Here is a 15948-nt window from a genome sequence, read left to right as displayed (position 1 = left end):
GTAATTGTGTTTTTAGTATCTCACTTATGTAAGCAGCTGAAAAGAACGAGTTTAGCATGACACCGTATACAACGTCACCCAAACATCCACAAACACAAACAAAGCAATAAAATATATTTTACAATCGATTTGGTTTCAAAATAACATTTTTCCATATCAAACCATTTATATTTATTTGTTACATATAATAATAATAATAATAATAATAATAATAATAATAATAATAATAATAATAATAATAATATATATATATATATATATATATATATATATATATATATATATATATATATATAGCAGTAGTAGTAGTAGTAGTGACACCGGACAAGAAGGATGGAAAGACCGAAAAGAGATCTCCATTGAGGACTGGGAACATTTGTAAAACCTTATTGCTACCAATTTCTAGTGAAGACCAATGGCTGCTACTAATAAGAAATCAATGGTAATCAGTTGTTGCGATAACACAGATTAATTTGCAAATGGTATTAGGGAACATATGAAGTTGTTCTCAAAGAGTATTCTTTGATGATGGCCTGTGTGAAAACTCCTAGTGAGTGAATAATAATAATAATAATAATAATAATAATAATAATAATAATAATAATAAATAGTTATAAATAAAAAATATATAAAATAAAAAAGTTATAAAATAAAAAATATTAGATAAAAAAGTATATAAAATAAAAGTTATGAAATAAAATATATAAAGTAAAAAAGTTATAAAATAAAAATATATAAAATAAAAAAATTATATAAAATAAAAAATATATAAAATAAAAAATATATAAAATAAAAATATATGAAATAAAAAAGTTATATAAAATAAAAAATATATAAAATAAAAAATATATAAAATAAAAAATATATAAAATAAAAATATATAAAATAAAAAAGTTATAAAATAAAAAAAAATATAAAATAAAAAAGTTATAAAATAAAAAATATATAAAATAAAAAAGTTATAACATGAAAAAGTTATAAAATAAAAAATATATAAAATAAAAAAGTTATAAAATAAAAAAGTTATATAAAATAAAAAATATATAAAATAAAAAATATATGACATAAAAAAGTTATAAAATAAAAAATATATAAAATAAAAAATATATGACATAAAAAAGTTATAAAATAAAAAATATATAAAATAAAAAATATATAAAATAAAAAATATATGAAATAAAAAAGTTATATAAAATAAAAAAGTTATAAAATAAAAAAAGTTATATAAAATAAAATATATATAAAATAAAAAAGTTATAAAATAAAAAATATATAAAATAAAAAAATTATATAAAATAATAGGAGTTGGTTTTAATGGGCAGACCTTCATACCAAACCTTATCAAGAACTTTGTATATATCAAACACTACTGCCCTAGTTTCACCTGCCTTATCCACTGTATTATGGAATGTGCGTTCTGATCGGATACCTGCTAAATCCATATTGTTGGTCAAGAAAAGTTTAGCATTTTCAAGATGGTGGACTATCGCTAGATGTGTAACAGAGCCCCTAGTGTGTAGCGGCAGCAGCAGCAGGAGCAGCAGCAATACAAATGACCAAGCCGGTTGTCACAACGGAGGAAGAGTGATGTCACAACGGAGGAAGAGAAAGGAAAAGAAAAGCAAAGGCAAAAAAGGCCACAGGATATGATTGTTTCCTTGTGACTGTCTCAGACACAACGTGTTGGGTCCGAGTGTTAAAATTTAAAGACAAAGACTGAGTGGAGATTTATGATGCGATAATTTTATGAGTTCTTTCACTGGAGTTCTTGACAGCAATTTTCCAGCTATTATACTTGTTGTGAATCGGAAGAAAGACAAAACTCGCTATTTCATGGAACAAAATATATTGAACAAAAAAGCGAAAACACAAATAAAGAAAGTGTTTAAAAGTCAATCCGACTGCCAAATATGCATCACTTGTGCATAACCCTGCGGTGCATATTGTCTCGGTCTTTATAGGAAGAAGAAAAATTCATTATTATCCGTAAGGCGGACACCACAATGGTACTACAATTATTGTTTCTTAGTTGTATATTCATATTTCTTTAGTATATAAATCTGATACAGTTATAGAATTATCATATTTAATTTTTTATTTATTTATATAAACAAATAGCCAAGCACAAACAAAAAAGAGACACCTCAAAATTATAGCTAACAAAAAGTTAGCTAACGAAAAGTTAGCTAACAAAAAGTTAGCTAACGAAAAGTTAGCTAGCGAAAAGTTAGCTAACAAAAAGGTTGTACAAACTGATGTCACAACAGAGGAAGAGAAAGGAAAAAAAAAAGCAAAGAAGAAAAGGACACAGGTTGCGACAGTGGGCGAATCAAACTAGTGACAAGAACGTCTTGAATGACATGTCGGGGTGAGAGAAACTGTAAGAAAGAAGATGCAGGCGCTTTTTTTTTTTTTTTTTGAAAATACCGTTAATAAATGCCCTTTCTTAAAACTGAAAAAAAAAGGAAAGGAAAACAACAACGACAACAACAACAAATTCAAATTTCTTTCCTTTTCCTATTTATTTTTTTTATTTATGAATAAATAGCAAAGAAGCACAAACAAAAAAGAGACACCTCAAAATTATAGCTAACAAAAAGTTATTACATTTTCCCAGCTCCAAACGAAACAATAAACAAAATTATAAAATAAAAATACATGTGGCTTTTTTACAATATGTTCTCGGGGAGGGGGGGAGGGTCGATCGTTTTGATAAAAAGAGCCAACAACCACATGCAACAGAAGTCACAGAGAAAGCAATAAAAATAAAGGATGCAACTACACACTCCCATCAAACTGATGGTTTGGACGTTTATTTACTTCAGTAAAAGATGACGTAGACAATCACGTGAGGTGTGACGTTAATTTTTTTTTTAAAGCATCTGAGACTTTTTATCTTTTTTTTTCCAAATCCATATTAAATCGCATATCAAAGCTAAATGCAATGCTTTATAAAAATGTTCATGATTGCCGATCTCACACTGTCCATGTTTCTATTAATTTAAAAATAAACGTGAAAATGATCGGGCCAATCAAAATAGGGCTTTCAGAAAGGAGAAGTGGTCGATTAGTTTGAACAAAGGGAGGTAACTACTTTTTTTTTTATATCGGTTCATCGGATTTAAATATAGAGAAAATATGCAAATAATCAAAAACAATCATATTTGCACACAGGAAAAAAAAAACAAACAAACTTGAAAATAGATACACTATTATTTTGTTTTAAATGACGTCATATACATTGTCATGCTAAATCCGTTCCTTTCAGCTGCCAGTATAATTGGGGCGCTGGAAATATATTTGGTCCCCTGAAATTAAACAGGTTTAACACTACTGCCGTCATTATTTATACCACGTGAATACTAACCAAGCCAGCTGTTTAAAACGCCCATTTTTATCCTGTAGGAAAACCCAGCATGGCGGCTCAACGAAATATTCGGCGAAAATCCCCAAATTTTGTAAGTAATATTAAAAACCTCTCAGAATATGATTTTGAAACGATTTTTCACCAAACAGCTACCTTCTTGACGTTTTTGAGATATGAAGTCGATATCAAACAGCCTTAGTTTCTGCATGGAATTTATCCCTAGGATCTAATCTACAATTTTACTAACGAAGATGTCAGCCGGGGTAAGCATTAAGAAATTATGCCTTTCCGACACCATTTTCAAATAACCCTAAACTGGTTAATTCTTTAATATTGAGGTAAATGCTTGTTCAAGATGAGAGAAAAAAAAAAAAAGAAGCAAAATTGTCACCTTTTTTCATACTTTAACCCCGGAAATACACCAATTTTACTTTTAAATGGGAAAATATCGATTTCCATGGGTTCCAAAAAAAAAAACAAATGAAGAAAAACCTATTACTTTTTCAATATATTACTTTGTTTGCTACACACTCATGAGCATGTTTTCGTTGCCTGAAGAGGTTTCTAGTTACTTGTTACTAGCCGACCGAAACATGCTCATGACTGTGTAGCAACATATTATTGCTTATGTAAAAACAAATAAAGAGTATGCTCGGTTCTAGTTCGGTATTGAGCACTTTTGTATTAATATCGTTAAACTTCATTGATTACTTAACCTCTGGAAAACAATAACCTTAGATTTTATATATATATATATATATATATATATATATATATATATATATATATATTTATATATATATATATATTTATATATATATATATATATATATATATATATATATATATATATATTTATATATATATATATATTTATATATATACATATATATATATATATATATATATATATATAAATTTCCAGGTTTGTATCTTGGGGCGCATTTAATCCGCAGGGAAAGATGCACCCCAGTCTTTGTTAAGACATGCATTTAGAAGAAGGAAGACCCTTATGTAAAAACCTGAGGTGTACTGTGTGCTCTGTCTTGTGGCAGTCATTGTACCGACTAAGATTAGCAGTTGTATCGAAAAGTGTGGTTGGTTCTACAGAAAGCCTTCATCACTATGAGCAAATCATCTTTGTGGATTTCCGAATAACTTAGTTGTTATGGCGGAAGCTCATACACCGAAATTAATGGGAGTATCATCATCATATATATAATATATATATATATATAATTTATATGACATATATTATATAAATATATGTTACATATATAATATATATTTATATGTATATATATATGTATATATATATATGTATATGTCCGTATATATGCATATATGTATAGATATGTATATATATTATTATGTCTATCTAAACACACACACACACATATATATATATATATATATATATATATATATATATATATAGTAATTTATAAAATATATATGGCGATTAAGCTACACTGAATATTCTGCGTTTCATCCAACTATAGGATTCGTCAGGCTTATGCGCGAATTCTGTCGTTGCTTCTTGTTTTTATACATGTTGAGGATTTCTAGTTGGCCAATCAGCTTTCTAGTATCCACCGCGCCCCTTCCTACCAGCCAAGGGGCGCGGTGGATACTAGAAAGCTGATTGGCCAACTAGAAATCCTCAACATATATAAAAACAAGAAGCAACGACAGAATTCGCGCATAAGCCTGACGAATCCTATAGTTGGATGAAACGCAGAATATTCAGTGTAGCTTAATCGCCATATATATTTTATAAATTACTAACTAGCTCTACCTACGTATTGAGCACTTTTGAAGTAAATACTTAAAGTTTACGCATAAATCTATACTTTCGTATATTAAATTTATGCGAATAAATGAAGTAATTATATATATATATATATATATATATATATATTATGTTAGACTCCTTCAGTCTTTGACAGACTATGGATACTCACGGAAGGGTGCCTGCATATAAAATTTTTGTGGCAGGAGATGTGCAATTTTCAAACACATCTTGAGTCGATATTGTTAAATACAAGTGAAGTGTATGTACAGGACGACTGGAAACAAATGCCGAGATAAGTGGAGAGCACATAATCTCTCCTTATATATATAAATAAATATATATATATATATATATATATATATATATATATATATATATATATATATATAAATATATATATATATATATATATATATATATATATATATATATATATATATATATATATAAGGTAGTTTATACATAAAATGAAAATTTCAGACAAAATGGAATCTTTCATATATGGAATAATAGATGATCCTTACAAGAGACGAACATTCTTTACTTTTCCTAGTTTTTCTTCCTCACTTTTTTATATAGAAAGTTTCATTTTTTTGTTCAATAAAGCTTATTTACACCCAATGATTATGGTCGTATGAATCGAACGAAATATCCTGATTTTGTTTTAGTGATACCTTTGTGTCCTCATTTTCACTAATCTGTTTTCACGCTTACTCACTATTCTACATATAAAATATTCCATGTAAAAATATGAAATTCTATTTTGTTAAGGACAATCTGTTGTGACCAATTAATTTTTTTGTAATTTTTGTGATTGTTTTTGCTTAGGATGCAAAATGTCCAACACAGCAAACTCCAATTGAATTTATTTAAGCTTAAGGGATCATGTAACATTAATCAGTAATAAACATGATCTTCTTCGTTTTGATTTTTTTTATGTGGTAGCATTGGGCCATTTAAAATTATTTCATGAACGCCATTTTGTATAAGAATTGTGATTGTACAACTTTTATTTCTTTGGAGTTCTGCCATTCACAGGAAATAGATGGTGAAGAAAGGGAACAGCGGCAACTGATGATAGCGAATTGTCCAAACAACTTGATCTCCTCAGATAGTGATGATGGCTGGCCTGATGGAGATGCTGGAAAGACAAAGAAACAAGGTAGGTTTAAAAAAAAAAAAAAAAAAAAAAGGCATAAACTCACAATCTGACCTTTGGGCTAAAAAAAAAAAAAATGCATACACAACATACAGATATTTTTTTACAAATTGTAAATATGATTTTTTATTCAAAACGCTGGGAATTTATTAGTTAGATTAGGATCCACAGAGTGAATGCGGTATTGTGGTAAATGTTGCCAGTCAAGAGTAAGACTCCAAAATCTATATCCTTTGACTTTTTCACTTGAGTTACCACCCCTTCCCCCCTTCTTAGAGGGCTTTGTACCTAAGTTTGTTGTTTGCATTTGTTTTTCAATGTTATTGTAAAATTTTTGTCAACAATAAATTATATAACTAAGATCCAAGTGTAGTATCTGTTCTGATGCTACACTGGAGTTCATTTGTCCTTAGTCAAAGCAAGATAAACTTTTCTATACTAATTTGTCTCCGCAGATGTAAGTAAAATAGTCACTTGTATTGATTTTATGCAATCAATAGTTGAAAATAGATATTGTTTTTTTTTAAGTATTAACTAACACAAAAAATGGTTGATATGTCGAAAATCGGAAGAAACAATCCAAATAAGAATCGCTGCCGTTTAACAACTGAATTCATTAAAAAGCAATGATGCTGCGTTAAACACAGCTGATAAATAAAAGATAACGAAATATAAAGGTTTTTATATGCGACATGAAAAGAAACTGGAATCTTAGGAAGATTTCTATCATTATTCCAGTAATTATGAGAGCAGATTTTGGATTTATGAAAAAGAATTCAAAAAAGAATTAAAAAAAAAAAAAGAATTAAAAAAAAAGAATTAAAAAAAAAAAAAAACTACCTGGAAAATCTATCCGATGAATCACGTGCAAGAGAAATACAACCACTCACACTTTAAAGGATGGTTAAAATCTTTAAAAAAATGATTGTAATGTATGAGATAGTGGGTCAATGTCTGACATCCGGTAGGATGTCCCATCCTTAGCTAGAACAAAATGATGAGAGAGAAAAAAAAAAGAAGAAGCCATAACTATCGTGAAGTTAACTGCGAATGTACAAAGCCAATTATTATGGACTATTAAATATGTAATACCATAGTTTGTTGCTGTTGGGCGAGAAGAAGTCAGGTCGCCATTTTGCAGCAAGGTTGCTGCAACTGTATCCACCCGACTGCCGTTGTTTGCTATGAAGAAGACAGCCATCAAATTTTGGCTAAAAGGACTAAAATAAGTTATACAAAAAAAAAAAAAGAATACAAACATAAACAACAAAAAGCAAAAACAAAAAAAAACAAACAAAAAAAAAAAACAAACAAAAAACAAACGAAAAAAAAACAAAAAAAAACAAAAACAAGGGTTATATAAGAGAAAAATATGTCTTTGAATTTCAACAAATTTATGTACTATATATACATATATATAATATATATATATTATATATACATAATTATATAATTATCCACAGACACATGTTTCGTAGTCTACGACTCATCAGAGTGGCTGAATCTAGCGAGATTCGAAATCGGGACCCCATGGTTAGAAGCCTAAACTCTTACCCCTCGTCCAACTCGTGACTATGATTGAAGTATTGGTAAAGGGGCAGTATCTTTCCACTCACCACTATTACATGTTTTCGAGGGCGCTGAAAACGAAAATAACACTAAAAATCCAAGGAAACGAGTAGTTTTCAAGATATGAAGAAATCATAAAGTGGGGGGGGGGAATCACTTTTTTATATTAATTTAACGTATGATGAACACCCACTTTATAGCCAGGGTGACCATAAAGTGGGTGCTCATTTTACTTTAAATTAATATGGAAAAGCAATCCCCCAGCTCTGGAAACAGTAATCTAGGATCTTCAGGGTAAATGTCACATAGCCCACTACAAAAGTCAGGTCATTAGCTTTCCAACAAGACTTCATTTCATAAATTCTGATCAGTAGTTGCCGAGATTTCGAACTTATAAAATTTCCCCCAAAAGTGGTATATCTATATATGGATATATCTATACTCGTCGCCAAATTGAATACTGAAATGCTCATATCTTTGGTTCTATGGGACGAAACTACATGAAAATTTGCAGACTTTTAGAAGATTATAATACTATTCTATGGTTAAAATTTTATAACAATTGATTAAAAAGAACCTATATTTTCAAACCCATAAAATATGCCCAAATTAGCATACATTTATATATATATATATATATATATATATATATATATATATATATATATATATATATATATATATATATATATATATATATATATATATATATATATTGTCCTAGCAAGCCGGCTTTTGCTCCTTTGGAATGAATTTTGCTTCTATTTTTTTTTGCTTGGTTGTCAGGCCACTAATATATAATTTTTTTTTATTTTCTTTAAGTAAATATAATCATATCTTGCTACGATGTGCCGCCCATTTCAACCATTATTGATATCATCATGCAAGAAAAAAAATTTGAATATTATTTTGAAAATAAGAATTTATTTTAATAAAATTTTTAAACCATGCGACATGTTAGACATGGCAAAATATTTCCTCCTCTAAAATTATAAAAAAGTATTTTAATTTTTGAAATTTTCAAAATTTTTTCTTGCCTGCTGAGATCAATAATGATCGAAAGGGTCTGCAAATTGTAGCTAGATATTTACTTAAAGAAAATAAAAATTATAAATTTGCTCTCTCTGATTGAGCACTATCAACGATCCTTGTTGAAATTCAATAATTCTAATCTTTTGAATATTTTCACTCTGGAATATATATATATATATATTTATATATATATATATATATATATATATATATATTGATTTAAAGGTTATGAGGGTTTTTGAAGCTTGAAAAACGATGTTACTTTTTGTATTTAATATTTTTATCGTTATTTTTTATATTTCAAGCGGACTTCCGCTCTTGGTCACAAAATAGTATCGAAACATTATATATATATATATATATATATATATATATATATATATATATATATATATATATATATTCCAGGTTAAAATATACAAAAGTAAAAACCATTAAATTTCCATGAGGTTGTTGATAGTAATATATTTATATATATATATATATAATTTTTATTGTATTCAATTAAGGTAAACAAAATTACCATAAGCCGCTACAATAAATTTACTGTTTCAATCTTAAAAGATATCGTCAAGTGACAAAAGACTTATGTTCTTATTCGCGGCCGATCAAATGACTAGCCCACATAAGAACAGAAGTCTCTTGTCATCTGAAAATATCTTTTAAGATTGAAATAGAAAATTTATTGTAGTTGTTAATGATAATATTGTTTACCTAAATTCAATACAATAAAAATTATATATATATATATATATATATATATATATATATATATATATATATATATATATATATTCTGTTTCTATATTTTTCTATCTTTCTCAATTCTATTAAACTAAAGATTAACCTCGCTATATTTGGATTACACAACTGATTAGAAGAACAATTTTTATGAATTTGAGCTGCATTGAAATCTTCTTCTAACCGGATTATATTACACAATGGATTTTAAACTCTAACTATTGGATTCCGTTTAAAGAATTCTCTTTCATTTTGCGGATTACCATTGAAAGAGTCTTCAAACAGGCAGGGAATTTATTCCTGGGTTGTTCATGTTCTTTTCCACATTTCCTACATTTTTTTCCAAATTTCCTCCCACATATTTTAACAGACATGAACATTTTACAATTTATGACTATCATGAATTGTAGTTTCATCTAATGCATCAACCAGCAAATCTGGCTTTGCTACAAATATAATTTGCTGATTTCTTTCTGTCCTCTGATGAGAAGAAGAATAGCATTCTTTGAATCTCTGTGGAATAAGGACTTTGAAATTTGCTCTCGGGAGTATTCTGTTGAATAATAAATTTACAGATTTTTGATCTTCAGACTTCAAATTTGGTATATTGTATATTTAGACATGTGGAAAACTTTTTAATCGGTTTTCATCCGGAAAAAGGGCTGCTAAGGAGCCAAAATTGAAAAATTGGTACATGGGGGTCGTCGGATTTTCATGTTTGCTAACTGTTCCATGAATCCACATGCGTGGATAGTTCACATGGCAGATTTATTATGTTATGAATAAGTAGGTTTGAAAAGACTTTTAAAGATCATATCAAGCTGGCCTAATGGTTATCGTACTTGAATCACTGTCTTTCGGCTTTGCTTTCAATCTCAGCCCGAGTATTTTCAGTGGAGGAGAAATCCTTCATGACGAAGACAATTTAAATTTTTGTTTCTATTCAGAGTGCCTCTTTTTGGGGAGCTGGATTTTCCCCACATTAAAAACCGACCTTTTGTCTAACTCTGTCCTCGTGGGGAGGCAAGTAAATGGGAACATAATACTCGCATGCGCATATCTCAGTTTCTATATGAATTAAAATATAATATTTATGTGTAGTTTACGACCAGGCAATGCTGGGCGGCCTGCTAGTATATATATATATATATATATATATATATATATATATATATATATATATATATATATATATATATATATATATTTAGAGAGTTGAGCTAATGCTTTTCGGGCACTTCCTAATAAAATAAATATTTCAACGCAAGCTACTGAATAAACGAACAAACGACTTCGTAAAACTTGCAAGGAAAAGGTTTATTGAAGCAAGGGCATGATGCCATTTAGATGTAGCTAGGATAGAACTCGTCTGCCTTTGCCCGGTAGTTAATCCCAAGTGGGAATTGTAGATGCCGGTGTAGGAAGAAAGAGAGTGTGAGGAAACAGGTCCGCTCTCTTTGACGTCTCGCTGGAAAAGGGTAGAGTTTTTCTCGTCCGGGACGGAAGCAGTTATAGTTCCTTTAGGGGGCAAGGAAGATCCCTGCGCTATGCCTCTGATTGGTCAGTATGTGCCATATCGCACAATCAGGGGAGGCACTGACGCACAAGAAAAGAGTTCTATTTGTTTCTGCTACATATATAAAGAGAGGAAGAGAGAGAAATAGATAGATAGAGAGAGAGAGAGAGACAGAGAGAGAGAGAGAGAGACAGAAATAATATATAAAATAGAGCAGGGGTATGGGTCAAACATCGGAGTGAGAGTGATAAAGATGCATTATTTGGTGAGTTCATTGCAAATTTAATCTAACAGAGAGGATTAAAAATGGAAGTTTTTCAAACCCAACCACAAAACTAAAGAATATTTTATCATGTATTTTGTGTGATTGGAATATATAGAAAACAGGCCTAATGGAAACAAACGTTGATTAAATCAGCTTTAATATAATAACAGAAATCTTGCTTTTCCCCTCTCTTTTTTTTGTTTTGCAGGCAAAAGACTGTCTTCCTGTTGTAAAGCACACTCATCTTGTATGGACCAACAAAAGAAGTCATTACACAAACAGTTTTTATCCCGCAGAAACAAAAAAACTATTGCACGGTGTTCAAACCCATCAAACATTGGACACATCCCCGATTGCACGCAGTGGATTGACCTACGCTCCTCGACGGGGGAAAACGAACTAAACGAATCGCAAATGGAGTCACAATTACAACACATGCAATCCAAATGCGTATGATAAATTTTTATTACAATCTGAAAAAAAAAAAAAATTATCCTTTTGTATCTTTATACACCCCAACACACACACACACACACACACACACACACACACACACACACACACACACACACACACACATATATACATATATATATATATATATATATATATATATATACATATTTTAGCCAATGGCAGTGTACATACATCAATAAGAATTTAAGTAATGTAAAACACAAAATACGAATCTTTCTATATGAGAGTTTTGAATTTTGAGTAAACGTTAAAATCTAATCAAATTATTTGAGATTGATTAACAAATAAAAAAATAAAACACTAAAAATAGTAAATTAAAAGTAGGAAACCATAAATCTCATTAATTCAGAATTTTTGTCAGGTTTCAAAAGAGTCTAAATTTAACCATTCTCACTGTAATTTAGAACAAATATACGAAAATAGGGCCCATATAAATTTCTTCAACACCGATGGTGGACTTATTAAAAGCAGGAGGGAGCGGTACTCACTGCCCGATATAGTTATAACAGAAGTAAATGCGTCAAGATATGTACAAACTTTGTATTTTTTCCAACATATCTGAAGAGATGTTCACCACGAAAATTTTTTAATAACATAAAATTTACAATTGTCTGGTTGATGTGGAAACAATTGTCATATCCGAAAAATACAAATATGAAGTTATTCCTTTTGTTGTTTTTGGGTTTTGCCAATATATATATATATATATATATATATATATATATATATATATATATATATATATATATATATATATATATAAACAATATATATAAGAAGCTCTATTCTCTATCTTGGTTGCATCGAGCTTTATTATTTGTTTCGGATTACTATATAAATATTAATGTTTATATTCACTCCAAGTTTACAGAAGTTTTTTTTTATTATAAACTTAATTTTTACTGATTTGTTTTGTTTATATATATATATATATATATATATATATATATATATATATATATATATATATAAATTACAAAGATAAATATTAAATATAAATATTATCTTAAGATTGGAAACTATCAAGATAATAAAAAGCTCAATGTACTAAATAGACCAATTCAAGAATAAGAAAAAAAAAATGCTCATAATGTTTATTGATCCATTAAAAATTGAAACAAGGAATTATAATAAAGAAAAATCGTTGACCCCTGAGTTTTCAAAGATAATGTCTTTTCATCAGAGAATAAAGATTAGTAAAAATGCACCACTGGTTAACATAAATTTTAAAATATATAAAAAATGTATATAATATATTTTTAATTTGTTTTACATTAGCATTTGTTTGTCGCTATACATTCATGAGCATGTTTCGATTATCAACTTATAAGTAATTAAATACCTCTTCCGGCGATAGCGCCTGAAGATGTCTCTAGTTACTTGTAACTAGCTGACCGAAACATGCTCATGAATGTGTATCGACATATTAATGCTTATGTAAAATAAATAAAAAGTATATCTTGTCCTACTTAGGTATTGAGCACTTTTGCATTAACTTTGTTAAAAATTCATCGCTTGCTTCACCCCTGGAAAATATTTACCTGGAATAAAACATATATCAGAAACATTTTTGCAAAATATAAAAAATCAATCAACGAATTAGCTAATTAGTTAATTGATTGATTATTTTGATTTTTTAATCGGTTATTCTATTGAAAATGCTGTTTATTTGTCGTTTAAATATACGGAACCAAAATTATATGTTCGAGCCACGTCACGATAAAAAACAATGCCTGAAACATTATGAAAAAAATAGTAACAACTGTGACAAGGATAACTGTCTGAAACATGTAAATAATAATGCTTGAAAAATATGATCCAATATATCCATAATCTGGAATTACATTATAGAAATATACAACTGCGGAATGTCCATCTGTCCCACTTATTATTTATCATTATAACCATTGTTCTTTCTGATTGAGAGATTATATACCTTATTTTCTTATTGGTCTTGACCAGTTCAAAAAATAAAAATAAATAAATAAAGCATTTGAACAAACTTTTGTATCATTGAATGGAAAACAATACGCAGATATAATATTCTAAAATAGATTTATTCCGATAGGTACAGCAATAGACGTCCGTGTCGGGTAGCATCAACTTGTAACTGAGTTGGCAAACAAACAGCTAAAGTTCGCTATGGTTCCTTTTCCAACCTGCAACTTCAACATACAACTATTAATTTCACTCACCTTAAATTTACGTGAACCGTAATCACCTGTTCGACTCACAGCACCACACGGTTTATAAAAGAACTATTTGTTAGTACTTTCAAATCACATGAACCATTTTAAGTCACGTGATGATGATGCTGTGGTTAATTATGTGTAAGGTAATCATTAATTTTCTTCAACGGTGTTGTTACATTTTAACACTCGGACCCAACACGTTGTATCTGAGACAGTCGGAAGGAAACAAATAAAAGGAAGAAATTCGACTCAGATTTTCCAGTTGAAATAAAAGATATTTAATCATGGCACTTTCCAAAACTGACGCACTGCATCTTGTTTTAAAAGTCTCTTTGTTTATCTCGTCTGTCATGTAGTTTATAAAACCCTGCCATCTCAACACGGGCTTAAAAGTCTCATGGGGCCACACGTCCATCTCATCCGACACACTTTTTTTCTGATCCTCGCTACATGGTACATTTTTCCCCTCTCTTCTTCCGATGTGACGTCACAATGCACAATGACTTGGTCATTTGCATACGTGTCTCGTGTGGCTGCTACTACTGCTCACCCGCGCCAGCGGCTTTGTTACACATGAGCGATCGAGTAAAAATCATTAAAAAAATATTTTAAGGTTCTTTCTTCACCTGCTTATTTGACTTGCTTGTATGCACCGCTACTCCTCTCTTCAAAGTTCGATTTGTGGTGTGGCATAAGTAACGCCCTTTGTTTAATTAGAACAAACTTTAAACCTTTTTAATTATAATTGAACATTAAAATTCATCAATTTCATTAAAATTCATCAATTTCATTAAAATTCATCAATTTCATTAAAATTCATCAACTTCATTAAAATTCATCAATTTCATCAAAATTAAAGAAAGAGCGTCACTTATGCCGCAACTTATTAAACAGCACAGGAAATAATCAAAACAAACTCCCACAATTGAATAACTGCAAACGTTTCTATCCTGTATATTGTATCCTCGAAGTATTATTCACTCTCTCACATAAATACACCATCAATCGGGTTCCGGTACGAGCGTGGGAGAAGAATCTTCACATGATTTAAAAAATTTTCTTTTTACGTGATTTCAATCTAAAATTGTTGACGCATTCCTTTGTTCAAATGAAATAAACGTTTCTGTGTTACTATGTTATTATATATATATATATATATATATATATATATATATATATATATATATATATATATATATATATATATATATATACATATGTATATATATATATATATACATATGTATATATATATACATATATATACATATATATATATACATATATATACATATATATAGTAATTTATAAATTATATATGGCGATTAAGCTACACTGAATATTCGGCGTTTCATCCACTCTAGGATTCGTCAGGCTTATGCACACACACACACACACACACACACACATATATATATATATATATATATATATATATATATATATATATATATATATATATATATATATTAGTGATGGGACAATTACCAATTCTGTTCTAAATTCCCAAATTCGATTAAAAATTTTTTTTTAGAATTTAATTACAGATTCGATGCTTTTTAAAAATGTTCGAATAACTGAACCCCCACCCTCCACCGTGTAATGTTACAGAAATATCCAGGTGAGTATCTGGGTGGGTGGAGAGGGAGGTGCGTAGAGAAATGCACTCTCTGTTTTTATTAAAATATGCACCCTCTGTCTTCATTAAAATATGCATTTAGAAGAAGGTCAAACTCTGGCATAAACCTACTATCTGTTTGTCTACTGTCTGCTCTGTCTTGTGGCAGCCATTGCACCGACTGAAGCTAGCAGTCGTACCAAAAAGTGTGGTTGTT

General features: G+C 29.2%; 1 protein-coding gene across 2 annotated transcripts in view; it reads left to right on the top strand.

Moving 5' to 3' along the window:
- Positions 1-14949, top strand: part of LOC145242666 (protocadherin beta-15-like) — a 92810-nt gene extending 77861 nt beyond the window's left edge. Inside the window, exons 3-5 of one of the 2 annotated variants that reach the window (XR_013862795.1) lie at positions 3406-3458; positions 6201-6324; positions 11653-11993. Coding sequence is in view for 1 of the 2 variants with exons in the window: in XM_080105796.1 (XP_079961922.1) it covers positions 6201-6324; positions 11653-11900 (372 nt within the window). In the remaining variant the exon portion in view is untranslated. Of the gene's footprint in view, positions 1-3405; positions 3459-6200; positions 6325-11652 lie in introns of both variants that reach the window. The other variant, XM_080105796.1, reaches the window with a different exon arrangement.
- Positions 14950-15948: the final 999 nt, after the last annotated feature.

Source organism: Euprymna scolopes, chromosome 21 (assembly GCF_053919585.1).
Source record: "Euprymna scolopes isolate OS-2025 chromosome 21, ASM5391958v1, whole genome shotgun sequence".
NCBI lineage: Eukaryota > Metazoa > Mollusca > Cephalopoda > Sepiida > Sepiolidae > Euprymna > Euprymna scolopes.
This window is presented reverse-complemented; position numbering and strand designations above follow the sequence as displayed.